The 20,517-nt window shown below is 37.1% G+C and overlaps 1 protein-coding gene across 1 annotated transcript; it reads left to right on the top strand.

The window, feature by feature from the left end:
- The first annotated feature begins 2,927 nt into the window (after positions 1-2,927).
- LOC119428669 (IQ calmodulin-binding motif-containing protein 1) lies at positions 2,928-19,760 on the top strand. Its single transcript, XM_037696340.1, has 14 exons — positions 2,928-3,070; positions 3,147-3,315; positions 5,705-5,822; positions 5,906-5,975; positions 6,190-6,289; positions 9,172-9,344; positions 9,422-9,531; positions 10,317-10,435; positions 12,534-12,600; positions 14,284-14,359; positions 16,307-16,470; positions 16,557-16,694; positions 16,766-16,922; positions 19,516-19,760. The coding sequence occupies exons 1-14, from the start codon at positions 2,962-2,964 to the stop codon at positions 19,758-19,760; spliced, it is 1,815 nt and encodes a 604-aa protein (XP_037552268.1). The 5' UTR covers positions 2,928-2,961.
- The last annotated feature ends 757 nt before the right edge of the window (positions 19,761-20,517 follow it).

Here is a 20,517-nt window from a genome sequence, read left to right as displayed (position 1 = left end):
AAAGATGCCCCTGAAACAGTCCAATACGTAATAACAGGGTGTAAGATCCATGCAGGCAAAGCATGGAACACCATTACCAAGTGGCTGGAAAAATGTCCAGAAACATCTGAGTATAGACTGGAGGTCCAACAGTCAAAGTGGGAGACGCCACCAAGGGTAGTGGAGAATAGAAGGGCTAGGGACTTCCAGGTCCAGACTGACAAACAGATGATGGCTAACTGGACATTGTGGTGGTCAACGATGAAGAGGAGAAGGCAGTGGTGATAGATGTAGCAATCCCAAGTGACTGTAACGTCAGAAAGAAGGAGCACGAGAAGCTGGAGAAATTCCAAGGTCTCAGAGAGGAAATGCAGCTGTGGAGAGCCAAAGCTTCAGTACCAGTGGTCATTGGAGCACTTGGTGCTGTGACCTCCAAACTGGAAGAGTGACTCCAACAGATCCTATTAGCAACCTCAGAGATTTCTGTCCAGAAGAGCCCAGTCGTAGGAACAGCTTGGAAACTGCGCAGAAACTTCAAACTCCCAGGCCTCTGGTGGAGGACCTGAGTTTCAAATGAAGTGCAACTGCCCAAGTGACAGCCATCACTGTACCACTGTACGAGAGGCGGGGAACACCCAGGACAGGTTGCAAGTCTGTTGTGTTCCTGATTCTGATTTTATTTCTGTATGCTTTTTCAGTCAAACTGCTTCAACATACTTTGTGCTAATTTACATGTTGATATATCAAAATGTTCAGGTCTTTCAGCAGCTGGGCGCTGTAACTTATTTTAGTTTTAGCAACTTTACTTTTTAAGTTATTTTACTTTATTCACAAAAACTTTTAAAGTCCACATACAAATATAATGAGATCTTTTCAAATCCTCAAATCCTTTAAAACAGTGTTTAGCATATTCATTGTATTTCTGTTATTGTTATGCTACTTTTAGCTTTTCAGCTATCCTTTTGCTAATTGAAAATAGCATTCTGCTGCGTCTAAGTTTTAGATCATTTTTTGCTGCTTTTATTTTATTGCTAGTTTTAGCCACTTTCTACTTTTAGCTATCTCTTTACTACTATAACTTATTATTTTGCTACTTTTAGCTGCTGTATTATCACTTTTTAACTAGCATTTTGCTTTATTAGCTAGTCTTTGTTCTCATATTTTTTAAATTCAAGCAGTCATTCAACATGCATGTAAAATGCGGGTTTTTTTAATAATTAAATTTCCATTTTAATATTGAACAAAGTGTTTTTTTTAATAAGTGAAATCAAACTAAACTAACAGGTATATCAAGTAATAAATGATATTTAGAATTAAATATATCACTAGTTTATATTTCCTAATAAACTATTTTCAAATTAACTAAAATCACAGAACAATGTTAATCGTATATATATATATATATATATACACTGAACGAGTTGTTAATTAATGTTATAAAAGTGGAACAGCTGCAGAAACTGGATTACTTTACGCAGCTGGAGCTGCAGCGACATCTGGTGGACAAATGCTCTAACAGCAAACCGAGGCTTTAATGTGTGAGGTTTAAATGGCCAGTTTTTTTTTATTTTTTTTTTTATATAAGACACAGCGACATTTTGCCATGTTTTATAAGGTTAAGAATGGCGAATGAATGTTAAGAATATTTGCATTTTGACTGGTAGAAATATTTTAGTTTGCAATATCTCAAATGATTGAAATTTAACATTTTTCAAAAAGGTTTAGAGATCCCCAAACTTTGCTCACAGTATTTTTTTTCAAAATCATTTTATTTAGATAAAATCTTGCCGGTTTTAAAAAAAAATTGAGGTGCTGTATTCAAACGAGAACAATACAAAATTTAAAGAGAACATCCACAATAGACAAACAAGATCACATCGCTTATCACTTGTAAAACCAAGCAGTTTCATAAAAAAAAATAAAAATAAAGAGAGAGAACAATTTGCGCTTTCGCAGTAGTTTACTGCTGCATACTCCCACTTTTCACAGATCAGAGCAGAAAAAATATGAAACAACCCATAAAGCAACACAAGATAAATATGAAAAAGTATTTCAAGATAAAAAATTTTTTTTATCCTATTAAATCTTATTGAATCACCTTCAGAAAACGTATAATTTTATTTCAACAGGACTCATGTAACGTGACAAAAATCAGAATTCTGACATAAGCGACAGAGCGAAGCTTAGTCGCTGATTTATGACGTCACGTTACCGTGGAAACAAGAGCATCCGCTTCTGCCTTCACTCTTGCTAACCGTTAACCACAGTATCCAGCTAGGAGCAGTACCTTTGGCTGCATCCCAGCATCGCATTACCATTTTTAATACTCACTGAATACCGGTAGGTGTTGTTTATTTTGTTAACTTTGCTTATAACGTCAGGGAACTTTATTTAATTGTTTGCTAAGATGGATAACACGGCTTTACGAACACATGTCGTTAAGCTAACAAGTACAGGTGTTTAGCTGTGAACCGTCAGAGTGTTGTACAGGATTTGAGTCACACGTGAGCACACCAGGAATAAGTTACTATTTCTCCTCTTTTTATTTGTTTTGTTACTGTAATGTAGGCGGTAAAACCGGAGTTTCTAATTAATTAATTTGTTGTGTAAACTCTGTAAGTGAAGGTGGTAAGGCTGGAGTCCTAGTCCAGAAATCTCTGGTCATTCAGTCAGACTGTGACATCTAAATACTTTTATTTTATTTAAGCTTTATTTATACAGACACGAGGGGGGAGCAGATGGGGTTAAGGGCCTTGCTCAAGGGTCCAGAGTGGGGCAAATGAGGGTGGATGCTCTGATTAGCTTGGGTGTCTTCTAACAAATGAGGGGATTTGATCTCTGAAGTTGTCCTGGAGACTTTCTACCTTCAGTTTTTTTTTTTTTTTGCAGGACTCATCTAGTCCGTTCTGATAAGTGTCTTGACTGTTTTCAGGTCAGCTTTTCTCCAGAGTGCTGCTTACACCATCTGCTGAAGCTCCTGTGATGGAGCCGGTGGAGGAGCGGGTTCTGATCTCAGAACTGAAGAGGCAGCTAGAGAACGAAGCCCTGAACCCAGAACAGAAGATTAGCCTGCTGGTCAACGGTCTAAACAGTGAGACGCTCACCTGTCTGTCTTCTGTCCACACAGAGACCTTGATGTGGACGTTTTGTTTGCTCTTGTCTCTCAGAGGTTCTGAACTCAGCAGCTATGCAGACAAACAGCAACTCGTTGGCTCAAGTCAAGTCTCAGTTGTATCAGAGCGGCGTCCTGAATCAGTGCGTGCACGTGCTCTCTCTGAATCCCAGCAGGCTGCGGGGCAGCTGGAGCGCCACTGCCACACTTGCTCACCTCACCAGGTATATCCAAACAGAGAGCTGAGCAATCATTTTTAAACTTAGAACCAAAAAAATTACGTACTATGTTAATGTTCTAAATAAATAGTTTGGCAGGCACCTATTATTCTACACCTCGGAAGTGAGTCTACATTTCTATTTCCGTTAATGCGGCCCGAACCACAATGTCTACCCCCACAAAAGTTATATCAAAACGACTGGCTCGGCCCGTGATGTGCGCTGTTACTTTTATTGGCGTTTCAAGTTACCATGGCGAAGTAATTTGCGAACAAAGACGCAACATTTCACCAACTCCAGGAACTAGTTGGTGACTGCCCACTTATTATTCTACACCTGAAAAGCGTATCTTTTTCAACTTTAATGCGGCCCAAACCGCAAAGTGGACCCCCACAAAAGTTATATCCAAAGGACCGGCCCGGCTCCGAGATGTGTGCTATTACTTTTATTGGCAATTGGCGTAACCATGGCGACATATTTTGCTAACGAAAATGACAAATTTCCCATAGGAAATGAAGAGGAGAAAACTTTTCAAAGAAACTGAGTAACGTCGGGAGCCATTTTGGTTCAACATGCATGGAAGTCACCTATTATCGCCTATTATTAATTAGTAAAAATAATTAACATAAATTATTAATGATCCATTTTAATAATTACAAATAATAACATTAATTATTAATATTAATAATTTATATTTAATATTACTTATTAATATCAATATTGTTATCAAATATATTAATAGTTTATAATAATTAATAAGTCAATGATATATTAATAATACATTATTAATAATATTAATTATTAATAATATTAATTATTAATAATAATAATTTAATAATGAATAGTCAGTCCCCGTCAAAGTTTCTCCAGGAACTTTCTAGTTTCATTTTACTATTTTTTTTAGATATTAAATTGAAACATAATCACAGAATTAACATATATTTATTATTATAATTTTTATTTTTGAATTTTAAACGGACATAAATGTAAGAAAAATCATATTTTTTAGAGGCAAATTAAAAACTTTTAAATGCCTGTTTTTAACATTTGAAGTAATACTTTCTAATATTTTTTGAATAATTTTATTTTAATCAGAGTTTAATTAATAGAATATTTTAAGTGTTTGCATGTATTCCATTAATTTATTATAAATGTTCTAAATGAAATACTTATTTTTGTGAAACAGAACATAAAACAATACTTTTTTAATGTAATTAATATATTTACTTGAATATTTTTGACTTAAAACAAAGTTTTACAGTTCTTCTTGTGTATTACTTTCTCAAGGTTCATTTTAGAAATTAATTTTGTCTAATTATCACCCACTGCTGAAAGGCTAAGTTAAGCATTTATGTTTATTTGTGTGTGTTTGTGTTTTTGTCTGTTAGCAAAATATCTCATAAACCACAGGACGGATTTTAATGACATTTTCAGGAAATAATCTTTGGATGTATATTTACAACTAGTGAACTTTTAGAATGAAGCCAATTCACGATTGCTGCCACGTCTAATCTATCTTTACTAAGACAAAAATGGATACAGATGAGACAATTTTACAGATAATAAGCGAAAACTAGAGAAATTGCATTTCCTGTGAAAATGCAGTGTGAAAGCTTATTGCTGAAGAACGTGCTGAAAAACAGCTGAAATAAAATATATATTTATATAAATGCTGAATTTTAAAAGGAAGAACAAGCCTAAGTTAGCAGAAGAAAGCTGAAAGAACACATATTTGCTGAATTGGTTTAAATAAGCAGAAACGAGCACAGAAATTATGAAATTAGTTTAAAAAAAAGCTGAAAAGTAGCTGAAAAGACAGAAAAAAGCTTAAATTACCAAAAGAAAGTGAAGAGCTGAAATGAGCTGAAAAATAACGTGGAATTAGCTGAAAAAGCTAAAATAGCATAAAACAGCTAAGTAGCAGCTGAAATAATGCAAACTAACCGAAATAAGCTGAAAGGAGCACAACAAGCTGAGATGAGCGTAAAGGAGTCAATTAGGCAAAAAAAATCTAAAAAATATCAGAAATAAGCTACAAAAAACTTGAATTTATCTTAAATCAGCTGAAATTAGCTAAAATGCTAAATGTAGCTGAAAGGGTAGAACAAGCTTAAATTAGCAGAATAAAGAAATCATGTTTGCCCAATTAGGCTGAAAGAAGCAGAAGTGAGCACAAAAAAGTGGATATTATCTGAAAAAAGCTGAAATTACAACAAAAAAAATCAGCTGAAAAGTAGCTAAAGAAAACAGAAAGAAGCTTAAATTACTAGAAGGAAGTGGAGAGAGCACATTTTTTGCTGAATTAGGCTGAAAATGAAATGCTAGGCTTTTAATTTGATGAACACACTTTTTTTTGGGTAAACTGAGGTTAACGTTCTTGCCTCTTTATCTTTAGCTCGTGCTGCGTGGGGGTGGAGCCAGGCAGCCAGTCCGAGGCCTTTCATAGGCTGTTCCTGCCGTCGGTCATAGACAGCCTGCTACCCTTGGCCTGTCAGCTGATGAGCCGAGCGGAGGTGAGGAACAGTTTGGTGAATGATCCTGTCGAGCTTCAGTCAACCTGCGGCTGCATCTTTTCCGTCTTTCTGTGCGTCTGCAGTGCTCCTTCAGGAAGGTGATGGATTCTATCGGCTGGCTGCTGTCCGCTCACGCCTCCCTCACAGCTCAGGGTCAGTTTTAACCAGCTCTCTGATCGATCTCTACTCAATTCTGCTCCTGTTTTAAATACTTCCACTCACCCATGTTCTCCTGCTGCCACGGTTGCTTACAAAACCAGATTCATCCGCCCATGAAACTAGTCCCTAACACGCAACTCATTTAATAGCAAGATGAACATCCACACGTGTTTGAAGTTTCTTGATCTCAAGTGTGTCTTGTCTGCAGTCCTCAGCTCTGCCCACTACGAACAGATCCAGATGTGCGATGACGCCGCTGTGTCCCTGCTCTGCATCCAGATGTGGATTCAGATCTGCACAGTCAGCAGGTGAGAGCACGTCTGGCGCACGGTTTACAGAATATTTTGTTTTGTGTAAGATACAGCGAGTTTCACAAATAAACACTGACGCCACGTAGAAACATGTGACGTGTGTGCACGGTACATTAATTTGAATTTGTTTAAAAAGAGCTAAACAAAATACTTTTTTTAGGGATGCACGCCATTGGATTTTTGGCCAATATCCGATATGTTAAAACTTATTTGGTCGACAACCGATACCAATATTTTTCCCCTAGACCTACTTTCAGAGACTACATAGCTTTCTCTGCTGTGGAATTAAAATAATGCATTATTGGGGACTGCCATGTAAATGCATGGCAGGCATCTATTATTCTACACCTCGGAAGTGAGTCTACATTTCTATCTCCATTAATGCGCCCCGAACCACAATGTCTACCCCCACAAAAGTTATATCAAAACGACCGGCTCGGCCCCGTGATGTGTGCTATTACTTTTATTGGCATTTCAAGTTACCATGGTGAAGTAATTTGCGAACAAAGATGCAATATTTCACCAACTCCAGGAACTAGTTGGTGACTGCCCACTTATTATTCTACACCTGAAAAGCGTATCTTTTTCAACTTTAATGCGGCCCGAACCGCAAAGTGGACTCCCACAAAAGTTATATCCAAAGGACCGTCCCGGCTCCGAGATGTGTGCTATTACTTTTATTGGCAATTGGCGTTACCTTGGCGACATATTTTGCTAACGAAAATGACAAATTTCCCATAGGAAATGAATAGGAGAAAACTTTTCAAAGAAACTGAGTTATGTCGGGAGCCATTTTGGTTCAACATGCATAGAAGGCACCTATTATCACCTATTATTATTATTATTATTATTATTAATTAGTAAAAATAATAATTAACATACATTATTAAGTATTTGCTTTAATAATTACAAATAATAACATCAACAATTACTAATATTAATACTTGATATTTAATATTAATTATTAATATTAATATAGTTGTCAAATATATTAATAGTTATTAATAATGAATAGATTGACAATATATTAATAATTAATAGTTATTATTAATTATAATTTAATAATAAATAGGCAGTCCCCGTCAAAGTTTCTCCAGGAACTTTCTAGTGTCAAATTTACTCTCTCTAACACAATGACAACACTCGCAGTGCAAATTTGTTCATTTTCACGAATCTAAACTCGACCTGTTCACAAGCGACAAATGAAAAGCGCATAAGTAGTTGTGCATTAATCGATGTACTTGACAATTTCTTAAATTAAAAACTAATTTAAAACAGAAGCCTTTTTTATTGGTGAATTGTTTTCATGGAATGGCCAATGTCCAATTTTTAACTTTATCTCTAATATCGGCCGATACCGATACCATGCCAATAATATCATGCATCCCTACTTTAAAACAAAACAAGAATCATACTTGCACGGCAAATTTATATGAAAAAGATATATATATATATATATATATATATATATATATATATATATATATATATATTGTATTTTATGATCATAAATTTAAAGTGATTAAGCATTCATAAGTTAGAGGGGATTCTGATTATTTTTTGTGCGTAGTTTCTGTCTGAAGTCATTACCCAAAACTTTCGAAAAACAAAACTTTGGTTCTATTGTCTTCGGACTCCTGGCTTTGAAATTCTCTTTCTGCGAGCTGAGAAAAATTAGTCTTCAGCTCAGATTTAAAAATAATCTATCGTCATTTGCTCCTAACGTTCACTCAGATCATCTTTCATTCTCTGCACCTCAGAACTAAAAATCAAAAACTCTATTTTTTTAATTTTTTTTATTGCTGTTAACCAACAATCTGTAGTATTCACATGGGACCTAAGTTAACATTTGTCACCAACCCAAACATATTTACAGTATTATTCTCCCCTAAAATTTAAAGTTCATGCTCAATAATCCAGATAGAAGCTCCAACAAAATCAGGTCATCTGGACATTTTCTTTTTTGTTGTTGTTGAAACATTTCGTCCTGCATCTAAAGGACTTCATCAGTCCGAGGAGCCACAATAAACTCAGTCCCACAAGCAGCACACCCACATAGTGGGCCAACCAGTTTGATGGTGAGAAGATGGTTTCTGGGGTCTGCCCTCTCCCCCCGTTGAGTCCTCTGAGGCACCCATAGCCAAAGTGGTTCAAAACATCAAAGTTCATGCTCAATAATCCAGGTTTAAAAAAATCCAACAAAGTTCTGTCAGGTCATCTGGACGGTTTCTTTTTTTGTAGAGACGTTTCGTCTTTCATCCAAGGTCCCGGAAACCATCTGATCACCAGCAAACTGGTTGGTCCACGACTGTGTGCTGCTTGTGGGACTGAGTTTGTTTTGGCTCCTCGAACTGACGAAGTCCTTTGGATGAAGGACAAAGCGTCTACCCCCCAAAAAACAAAACCCATCCAAATAACCTGACTGAACTTTGTTGGATTCTCCCCGAAACACTTCCAGACCCCTCACTAGAACAGCTGGGGTTCTGACAAATGGTATAAAGCAGTGGTTCCCAACCCTGGTCCCTGAGGAACACCATCCTGCATGTTTTAGTTGTTCCTCTGCTCCAACACACCTGATGTGAATGAAAGGTGATTAACAGGCTTCTGCCAAACCTAAGAAAATAATTAAACCGCTGAATCAGGTGTGTTGGAGCAGAGAAACAACTAAAACATGCAGGATGGTGTTCCTCAAGGACCAGAGTTGGGAACCACTGGTTTATGCCAACCTTTTAGATATCAATTAACTGGAATCTACGGGTCATGGGTCCAGTCCACAAAGACTCCATTTAACAGTCCATAGGGTTTATAACAGTGTTCTTGTACCAGAACCCCTACAGCAAATACCACACCGATAGACGTTTGTCATTTTCCGTCTGCAGGAACTTCCTCTCTGCTCTTAGCAATGAATCCATTTTGCTGCTGCTCAACGAAGCCGTTGGCCAATTAGCGCTCAGCTCCGACTCAGCAGTAGGTGGAGCCTCCATCGCACTGATGCTTCTTATGGCCAAGCAGTTGGGGCTCCGCCTCCAGCCCCTCTTGCTCAAATTCAAAGGTCAGAGGTCACAGGTGTAAACCTGCATCAGGTGAAACTGGGAATTAAAGGTCAGTGGTGACTGTGTGTTTCTTCAGGTTTAGACAGTTTGCTGGAGAAGGACTGGAAGGGGCGGGGCTTCGACCAGGATGTGGATCAGTTGGTCGCAATCGTCCAATCAAAGAAGAGCGAGCGCAGTCAGACAGAGGTTTGTTGACGTCTTCTCCTACTTTGATAAGCGATGAGTTTAACTTGGTAAAGAACAAAAGTGAAACCTTGAAAAGTGTCTGTTCTTAAGGTCTGATGAAATATAATAATGAAAATAATTTTGCATGTTCTCTCTGTGCACGCGTGGGTTTTCTCCGGTTTCCTCCTACAAACTAAAAACGTGCATGTTAGGCTTACAGGTGACTAAATTGTCCCTTGGTGTGAGTGAGAGAGTGAATGATTGTTTGTCTTGTTTGTCTTCGTGTCCCTGTGACGGACTGGAGACCTGTCCAGGGTGTCCCCCGCCTCTCGCACAGTGACCCCTGCAACCCGAAAATGAAGAAGCGGGTTAAGATAATGGATGGATCTTCTGGGAACTTGTCAAACATACTGCTTCATCAAAAACACACAAACTAAAACCAAGAAGACACATAATAATATAAAAAATAATGCACTTAAAATAAAATAATAGTAAATATAATAATAAAACATAATAATAATAAGCGACAATAGTAATAACAAAAACTTACTGTGCAATTCTTTAGCCCTTATTTTTATTAATTCAAGTTATTTGTTCAAATAAACACAAGCTGTAATAAACATGCATTGTTCTCTAAAATACATTTAAAAGCAGTAAATTAAATATAAATTATTAAATAAGCTCAAATAACATCTAATCAAATCAAATGGTGTTCTCTGTATGCACCAAAATACTGTCTCTCACTCTGGCTTTAAAAAAAAAAAAAAAAACACTTTCAGGAAATTAACAGGTTTCTGTGTTTGAAGGTGAGCGCTGAGCGTGTGCGAGCGGCGTGCGTGATCCAAGCGGCATGGAGGTCGTATCGGACCCGACGCAGAGTGAAGAGTCTGAACAGAGCTGTGAGCGCTCTGCAGAGGAGATACAGGTGACAACGTCCTGCTGCAGGTGGAGAGCCTGGAACTGGGACTGTCAGCACACACACACTGAACATCCACGTCGGTGATGGCTTCACTTTGTTGTCAGATAAATCTGTTATTATTGTTTTGGCATAACTTAAGTTAACACCAAGTGACAAGAGTAACTTTTGTTTTGAACTTAAGCTCCTTTATTGTGTGAATGTTTTATGAAGCATTCACTTTATTGTCGTTCATTTTTCTTCCATATGTTTTTCAGCCCCTTTTTTTTGTTCCACCATTTTTGTGCTATTTCAACAAATCATAACTTAAGCGTTCAGCTCTTTCAGGTCAGTCATGCTATGACTTTTGGTATTGGTGCAACTTTAGCTTTTTTAAATATTTAGCCTTTTCTGCCCTTTTTTTTTCCTCATAAAAATGAACTGAGCTCATTTTCCGTCATTCATATCTTTAGATGTTTTTACAACCTTTTACTGCTCCTTTAATATTTTGTTCTGCTCCAGCTTCTTTCAGCTTCCTTCTGCAAACTTTAAGTTTTTTTCAGCTATTCTGAGCTAATTACAGCTGGCTTTTTAGCTGTTTTGTGCTCCTTTCAAATTATTTCTGCTAACTATGACATTTTTGTGCTTCTTCTAACTTCTTTCTGCTAATTTCAGCTTGTTTTGCTCCTTTTATCTTATTTCAGTATGTTTCAGCTTATTCTGCTATTTCAGCTACTAGTTAGCTGTTTTTTATGCTAATTTTAGCTTTCAGCTAATTACACACGTTTTGCACTCATTTCTACTTTTTTCAGCCTAACTGATCAAAATTGAGTTCTCTGCACTTATGGTAGTTAAAGCTTCGTTTTGCCTTTTCAGCTGATTTTTATTTATTTTATTTTATTTTTTGCTAATTTCATCTTTTCAGATAATTTCTTTTTTTGTGCTCATTTCGGCTTCTTTCAGCCTAATTGTTCTTTCTGGCTTCTTGTGCTAATTTTAGCTTGTTCTACCTTTTCAGCTAGCTTTTTAGCATTATTTTTAGCTCATTTCAGCAGTTTTATAATATAGTCAAAATTTTCATGGCAATTATTGCTACTTTCAGCCCAATTAACTTCTTTATGGTAATTTAAGCTTAGTATGTTCCTTTCAGCACATTTTGGCTAGTTCCAGGTTTATCTGATATTTTAGCTACTATTTAGCTGTTTATGCTAATTTTAGCTTTTTCAGACTCTTCCACCTTTTTGGAGCTCATTTCAGCTCTTTTCACGTCCTTCTGGTAGTTTAAGCTTCTTTCCATCTTTTCAGCTATTTTTTGCTCATTTCAGCTTTTGTTGTTGCTAATTTCCCAACTTTTGTGCTATTTTTTTGCTAATTTAAACCTAATTCAGCAAATATGTGTTCTTTCTGCTTTCTTCTGCTAACTTAGACTTGTTCTTGTATTTCAGCTACAATTCAGGAAGTTTTTTTAGCTAATTTCAGCTGTTTTTCAGCAAGTTCTTCAGCAATAAGCAATCACACTGCATTTTTGCAGGAAATGCAATTTCTCTATTTAAAATGGACTCATGCACAAAAAAATTGTTTCATTTAAATAAATTTTTATTCTGTGGAAACCTTCATGTTGAATTTAAAAGTTAAATTCAGAAGATGGAATTAGAAACAGTTGTTGGATTTGCAACAGGTCACCAGCTATTTTTGAATAAATTATATAGTAAAGCAAGAAATTCTCATATTAGTATGAAAGAAATAGAAAGAAATCTTTATTCTGTTTTCAAAAAATATGGCGAAAAATAGGCAAAAAGCTTCTTTTTTTTAAACCAGCATCCATGTTGTTGTTCTTCATCTCGTTATTTTCTTTGGTGCAAGAGCTTTTCTCCTTTTCTCTCTATTTAAAAAAAAATAATAATTTTTTGTTAAAATTGTCCAACATGAACTGAGTTAATAATTTAAATACAATCACGATCGTTTGATATCACATAAAACATTTTAATCATGTTTTTGTTTTCAAACCTAGGTTGTTCTAAACTTACTCTGACTCTAAAATGTGACACACACAGGAGTCGGTTTTCTTATTTGTACTTCACACCCAAAAGTAAATCTACTAATGTTCCTTTGCGTATATGTGTGTCAGGGCTCGGAGGAGGCGACAGCAGGAGCAGAAGGAGGCGCAGAAGTGGGAAGAGGAGCTCAGGTATCAGGTAAATATTAATGAAGAAAGAAAACAGTTCTCTTTCAAAATATTTCATTTCAGTTTACAAAACAAAGATACTGAAAACATCATCAGAACATAAACTGTGGCAAGCAGTTGTATCATTTAAGCAACTCTTTGAAAACTGCTATTATATTTATGCAATATCCTTGAAATTTTCTCACACTAGCACTCCGTTAGCTGAGAAGTGTTTTACATTTTACATATTTAGATTTGTTTTGATATATTTACATTCTGTGATGCTTTTTATTTAGCGTCAAATCGGCATCAAATTATTTAAGCAAATGCTTCTTGGTTTTTTATGTTATTTTTAGTAATATTTTCTAAGGGGATACTATTTTGATGTCTTCTATGGCCTTTGGGTTATTCTTTACGGTTGATGTTAAATTAAAAAGACTGTAAAATATGACTTTTATAGTAATTATGAAGTTTTATTTTTGTGTATGAGTATCTTTTTCCAGGTCTTGTGCCAATTGCGAAACGTCAAATAGAGGAAGAGCAGCCATAATACAGGATGCCTTATGGTAAACTTTGGGGTCACTGCTACTTGACTCTAAGAGCTGTGAGGTGAAATAAGGGTGCGTCCTGTAGATGAAGGTTGTTAGTGCCTGGTTGAATTTTTCTCGAACCCAGCCTAAGAGGGGCTGACCGTAGTATTGTTTGGGTAATACTCAGAAGTCTAGCGGGGGTCCAATTACCGGTTAGACGAGGTCTGGATGGGGTGTTAAACCTCGAGACGAAATGTCTGAACAAAAAAAGAAACTGTCCAGATGACCTGACAGAATTTTGTTGGATTTATCCCCTGGATTATTGAGCATGAACTTTGATATTTTAATAAACATTCTTTTAATTCTTGTAGGTAGAGAGTGGTTCAAGTATAAATACGTCAGTGTGGTGTATAAAGTCTTCTTTAATTTGGAAAAAGTGTTGTTTTATGGAAGTACCTCTTAGAGGAAGGAACTACTTGGATGAGTGGAAAGTCTTTAGATTCATCACATCAGAGTCAACCATGACATGATTATAATCAGGAACATTAGGTTGTATTGAAACAAAACAAAAAATGGCAAAACCATCAAATCAACACTTGTTTGATCAGAAATTCAATTAAAATTGTTTAAGTAACGTTTTTATTTTCAATTCTTTGTTCTGATTCCCATCAGCAGGTTATTTAAGTATACAGTAGTCCCTCGTTTATCGCGGGGATCTGTATCTTGAAGCTCCACGATAAGAAACCACCAAGTAGGAAGTAGTAGTTTATTTTTATATAAAGTGGTTTTAAACCCTTCCCACACTCTTGAAATATTCTAAACAATGTTTCTAAACTCTAAAAGAGCACAGCATGTCATGATTTCAGCTCTCTGCATCTGTCAGCGCTCTCGACCACGCCCACTTCTTAGCTACAAGGCGGAGATCATGACAGGCTGCAGAGGGAGCTTCTCCTGCAGCTGTGGGCTGCACACAGGTGCTAAATAATTTAAAATAATTTATTTTAAATAAAAATTTCACGCCGATCATGCGGCTCATCCTTCAATCAGCCAATTGTGTGTCATGTCCAATCTTACTTTGAAAAACCGCGATAGAGCGAGTCCGCGATAAACGAACTGCGACGCAGCGAGGGACTACTGTAGACTGAATTAAGTAACTTGAAGTGAGTTTGTGAAATGTGTTGTAGGTGTGTGTGAGGCGGCAGCAGGCCAGGAGGCGGTTCCACCAGAAACAGAGGCAACTGCTGCAACTGCTTCCTCCTGGTAAAACCTCTTCCCATCTCATTTTAAACAGTGAATCTCTTGAGTTTTAGCTTTCCATATTTGAATGCGTTAATAACAAGATGCTTTAGTTTGGATTTGTTTTGCTTCATATAATTCATTAAAGTAGCTTTATGTGTTCCTCTAGTACAGGGGTCACCAACCTTTTTGAGACTGAGCTACGTCAGTGGGACCGAGTCTGATACAAACATCAATTTACGTAGTTAGCCTTTAATAATAATATTATTACTATTATATTTATATATATATTGAATATATGAATGCCTGTTCACATCTTAATGTTGAGGACTCTCCACAAAAATTATCAGTGATTTACCATAGCATATATGATAAATTATCAATTATTATAACATTATTTATTTTAATCTCAATCCGTAACAACAGATAAGATAAGATAGAACTTTATTGGTCCCGCAGGAGTTTCAGTACAAAGGAACATACACAAGGAATCACACAAATGTGATGTACTTTAAAATACTTTTTTTTGTTGTATTTTTAATCAACTGATGTCACATTAGCACTGATCTTTGGATCTGCAGCATTTTTAACTAATCATCACCTTTGGCTCTTTTAAACAAATTGCTTTTCACTTTCTTCATCATTGCTGCTTTCAAGGCGTCCTCCATTTTCAGATGGGGGTCATCTGAAAATGGCATTTTCATTTAATTTAATCAATTTAATTAGTTAATTAATTTTAATAGCATTTTCAGCCTTGTGAAAAAAGACTTGTGTTTGTCAGAGCCGCCTTCAACTCCAACATGTTGTCGTGCTACCATGTAGAGAGTTAGCATTAAAGCTACAGTGTTAGCTGGTGAAGTGTCGCTCTGGCGTTTAGCTGTTGCCCACAAATGAGACACACATGCACACTTGTCTTTCACAGATGTTAAAAAAACCTCTTCCTCCCAGTCACTCTGGGGAAAAAATAAAAAAGAGAAAATAGAATAAAAAAAAAATCAAATGATGTTTTCTAACGTTTTTCTGCGACTTCGCCTTTACTCTGGGCGGTAGACAAAGCTAGCAGCTGCGCCACTCGGAGATCGTGGTGCGTCTGCGCATGAGTCTTTCCTTTGACCCCAGACAAGGTCACTAATACTGTATGTACACAAAGAATTGCTTTTAAAAGATTTTAATCAATTATTTTCATTTTAAATCTACATCCATGCAAATGTTACTTAAATTTGAAAACAAACTAATGGCCATTTTTAGGATTCTTGATGATGAGCACTATTTTTAGACATTATTTTAGACACCTAATCCCTAACTGCGTTCTGGGTGCTTACATCACTGCCCAGTGCTCCATCTGGGTGTATCCCAGGTGTGATGGGTTAAATGCAGAGAACTAATTTTGTCATTGTATGGGAACATACAATGATGACAACACATAGCACTTTTTTTTTAGAACATGCCTCGCGGGCGACTCACCCTGCTCTAGTAGCTGTTATGTTTAAAAAGGAAAGAAAAAACTTGTTTTAACCATTTAAGTGTTTTTTTAAATAATCATGTTTGTGTCAGACAAAAGGTGCATTGATTTCACTCATATAGTCTGTTAATAAATAAATATTGAAACAAATGAAGGTTGGTATTTCTGCAGGCTCTTAGAAAATCGTCAAAAGTTTTAATTTAATTTACATTTTTTCAATGTTAGGCCTTTTAAAAGTCCTAGATGTTTTGTTTTAGCTTCTAAAATATGTTTAGTTATGTCTTAGGGTTGTGCATTTGTTCATTCTTTGTTTGTGCCATCATTTATTTTACCTGTCAGCATTGCCTGTGTCTGTAATGTGTCTGAGAATTTAAGATATTATTAATAAAACTTCAACTCCCATCGTGCAGCAGATCTATCAGGAGGAATTTATTAATGGACACCTTAGGAAATAATCAATAGCTCTGATTTGTAGTAAGTTTCTTGAATGATTGTGTGTGTGTGTTCAGAGCAGGTGCAGCCGTACCTCCAGGAGTGTGAGCGCCGAGCAGCCGTGGTGATCCAGAGCTTCTGGAGAGGCTTCAGAGAGAGAAGGCGTTTCAACAACACACTGCGACACACTCTGAGACAGGAACACGCACAGCAGCAGGCCGCCAGGACACTGCAGCGAGCTGTAAACACACACACATACACACACACTCCCCATTAACTCTGTCCTGCTGGTTGTTAAAACACACCTTTCTTTGGCTGCTCCTCCAGATGCGCCGTTTTCTTGAAACACGTCGGGCAGCAAAGGCCCCGCCTCCTGCTCCTCTCTGGATTGGCCAGACAGGCTTGACAGACAGCCGGAGGGTGGAGCTAAAGCAACAGGTGGAGGAGTACATCTCTGCACACCCGGTGAGAGGATTCATTTGAACACAACGCCACCTGTGTGTCCGAGCTGTCGCTGATAGTGTGCGTGTGTGCAGTCGTCACGTGTGTCTCCCGAGGAGTGTGCGGCGCTCCATGAGGAGGTGCAGCTGCTGCTGCAGGCGGAGTTGCTGAGAGGAGAAGAGGAGCAGAGGGAGGAGCAGCGGGTGGAGGCTCTGCTGGCATATACACACACACAGATGGAGCAGCTGCTAGGTAACACACACACACACACAGCTGGAGCTAAAACCCATCAGCTGTGTTGTAGAAGCCTCCACATGCACCATCTCCAGATGTAACTCATTGTCAGAGTTTTGTTTTTCATTTTAAGTGACACTTGAAGCCACAGCCTCAGACATGTTCACAAACCGACTTAAATAAATGATTGGTTTGTGGGGACAGTAAGTAGCTTTTCAGGCTATTCTCTGAATCTGCTGATGTGTTTGTTACTTACTTATTTTTAAATATGACCGTTTCTGTTCAGTGCCCTGAGACGACTTCTGTTGTGACATGGCGCTATATAAATAAACTGAAATGAATTGAATTTATTTGATGTATTCCAATTTGTAAATGTAAATAATGAATCTTCATCATACACCAAAGTTAGTCATGGAGTTCCTCAGGGTTCAGTGCTTGGACAATACTCTTTACCTTATACAGTATATGCTTCCATTAGGTAAAGTTATTAAACAGCATGGGATACATTTTCATTGTTATGCTGATGATACACAGTTATATTTGTCCATGAAACCCAATGACTCCAATCAGCTACTTAGACTACAAGTTTGTCTTAAAGACATAAAAACCTGGATGACCCTAAATTTTCTGCTTTTGAACACAGACAAGACTGAGGTTTTAGTTTTTGGACCTGAGCATCTTGGGAATTAATTTTTCAGTCTTTCTCCCTCCTTAGATGACATTAATCTGTCCTCCAGCTCTAATGTTAAAAACCTTGGTGTTATTTTTGATCAGGACATGTCTTTTATCCCCCACATTAAAAACGTTACAAGAACCGCCTTCTTCCACCTGCGTAATATCACTAAAATTATAAACATCTAAAAATGATCCAGAAAAACTGGTTCATGCATTTGTCATGTTTAGACTGGACTATTGCAATGGTTTATTATCTGGGTGTCCAAAAGTCTTCAGTTGATCCAAAATGTTGCTGCCAGAGTCTTAACTGGAGTTAGTGGGAGAGATCATGTCTCTCCAGTTTTAACTTCTCTCCATTGGCTCCCTGTCAAATTAGGGGTTGAACGAGTATATAATTTTTAAACTCGACATTAACATAATAAAACCCGAGTAGAACTCGAGTATTTGATGACGTCATAGATCTCAAGATACAAAAATAAATAAAACCGCAAAAAAAAGTAATTATTTACAACAACAAAAAAGACCAACAAAACATTGGGAGCGTATATTATGCTCCTACCATTTATCGTACTGCAAATAAGTCACAGGAAAAACTAAACTATTAGTTATTATTATTAAACTGCAAACGTGAAGAAACATGCAGCACGTCAAAAACGAAACTTAAACCGAAACTGGTTCTGGTTCGGTGGATTGGACCCGGTGTTACACCATACTCTGTGACCTGCGACAGTACAACACCGCCCCCTACGGTCATACGGTGGTCACATAATATGACGTCACTACGGATACTCGACGTTACATTTTTAACCTCGATAGATGTCCTAGCAATCGATGTGTAGATTACTCGAGTACTCTGTTAATGCCCTATGTCAAATCCAGAATATAATTCAAAATCTTACTTCTAACCTACAAAGCTCTCAACAACCTAGCTCCATCTGATATTAAAGATCCTATTGTTCTATATTTTCCTAACAGAACACTTTGCTCTAAGACTGGAGGTTTACTTGTGGTTCCTAGAGTTTCTAAAAGCATAATGGGAGGTAGATCTTTCAGTTATCAGGCTCCTCTCCTGTGGAACCAACTTCCAGTTTCTGTCCGTGAGACATTGTCCAGTTTTAAGACTGGGATTAAAACTTTCCTTTTTGATAAATCCTATAGTTAGGGTTGTCTTGTTATGCTGCTATAGAAAACCATAGGAAACCAATGACCTCATTTCCTTAAATAAATTGTTAAAATTGAATCGTTTTCATTTGATACTATTTCTATCTTAACATGCGATTCTCGTCCTGCCATTGTGTATCTGTTCCTCTCAAACCCAACTGGTCGAAGCAGATGGCCGCTTGTCCTGAGCTGGTTCTGTTAAAAGTTTCTTCCTCATGAGGGACTTTTTCCTTTTCACTGTCGCCTTCATGCTTGCTCAAGATGAGAGTCTGTGATGGAGTTGAATTCAAAGCAGTCTGCTCCTCAGATAAACAAGTGTCGTTAGTTTTTATAAATAAATGTTTCTGTTCAGCGCCCTGAGACGACTTCTGTTGTGACTTGGCGCTTTATAAATAAACTGAACTGAAATTGAAATTGTTCAAATAGAAGAGTGGGACCTGCAATCATTTTTTCTCTAATATGTAAATTTAAAAAAAAAAAAGGTAATCTTATAAGTGATTTCTCTTTCCAGTCACATGACATGATCTTCTGGCTGCTGAGACATTCCCAGACATCATTAAACAAACTTATTTATCCTCTGAGTTCACGCAGCTGCACTTTTTTTTTTTTTTTTTAAAGAACAATATTGAGTTTTTCTTTTGTCATTGGCTGCTAAACAAAACTTGAACAAAAGAGAGAAAGAAATGAACATACAGCAGTGATGTGTAAAGCTGTAGTTTTAATTTTTTTAATTATTTTTAAGAGATCGGTGATTAATGACGTGTGGCCCCCACAGATGCCCCGCCGCTGTCGGTTGTCACGGAGACACAGGCACACTCCTTTCTGAGCCAGTCGGCTTCCATCGCTGCTCGAGCGCGCAAAGCTCACAACGCCATTCTGCAGGCGAGCCAGCTGCCCTGGTGGAGGACTCTGGGAGAGGCAGACACCATCTCTGCGTCAGACTCCGCCCAGGAGCTGGAGGCGGAGCTTGAACTTTTTATACGAGGGTCAACGGACACGCTGACGGGGACAGAACTTTGAGCTGACAGATTTTTAACAAACGAACTTCAATTCGACAACTGCTTTTTCCCTTCCATATACATTTTTAGTGTTATTCAAATTTATTAGATAGTCATTTGTGTTAATTATTCACTTATCATTTTTTTATTTTATGTTATTTATTTAACATTTATTTATACAGGTAGTCTCATTGAGTCACGGGGACTCATTTTCAAGAGGGACCTGTTTTAGACAGACAACATATAAAGTAAACTGTTTTCATTCCTTCCATATTCTGGACACTGGCCTGTCAGGGAAAATATCAAGGAGGTCCACATTTTAAATGGATCAACTTCTACAAATAAACAGTCCTTCTGTTTAGGTCTAAAGCAGTCATTTATTATTTTATTGATCATTTGAGGACGTTCCATCCATCCATTTTCTGTACCTTAATCCTGATCACGTCTCCAGTTCATCACAGAACCATTGGGAGAATAAGAGCGTTCATGTGCATAAACACCACCAGACACTAAAATCAGCACCTGCATACAACAGCACAAATAACTAGAGAAACTGCATTTCCTGCAAAAATACAGTGTGAATGCTTATTGCAGAAGAACTTGCTGAAAAACAGCTGAAATTAGCTTAAAAAAACTTGCTGAAGTGTAGCTGAAATGGAAGAACAAGCCTAAAATAGCAGCAGAAAGCAGAAAGAATACGTATTTGCTGAATTAAGTTTGAATAGGCAGAAATTAGCACATAAATCAGAAAATTAGCTAATAAAAAGGCTGAAATTAGA

Source organism: Nematolebias whitei, chromosome 23 (assembly GCF_014905685.2).
Source record: "Nematolebias whitei isolate Nwh7 chromosome 23, NemWhi1, whole genome shotgun sequence".
Lineage (NCBI taxonomy): Eukaryota > Metazoa > Chordata > Actinopteri > Cyprinodontiformes > Rivulidae > Nematolebias > Nematolebias whitei.
The sequence above is the reverse complement of the archived record's forward strand: the minus strand, read 5'-3'. Positions and strand labels throughout refer to the sequence as shown.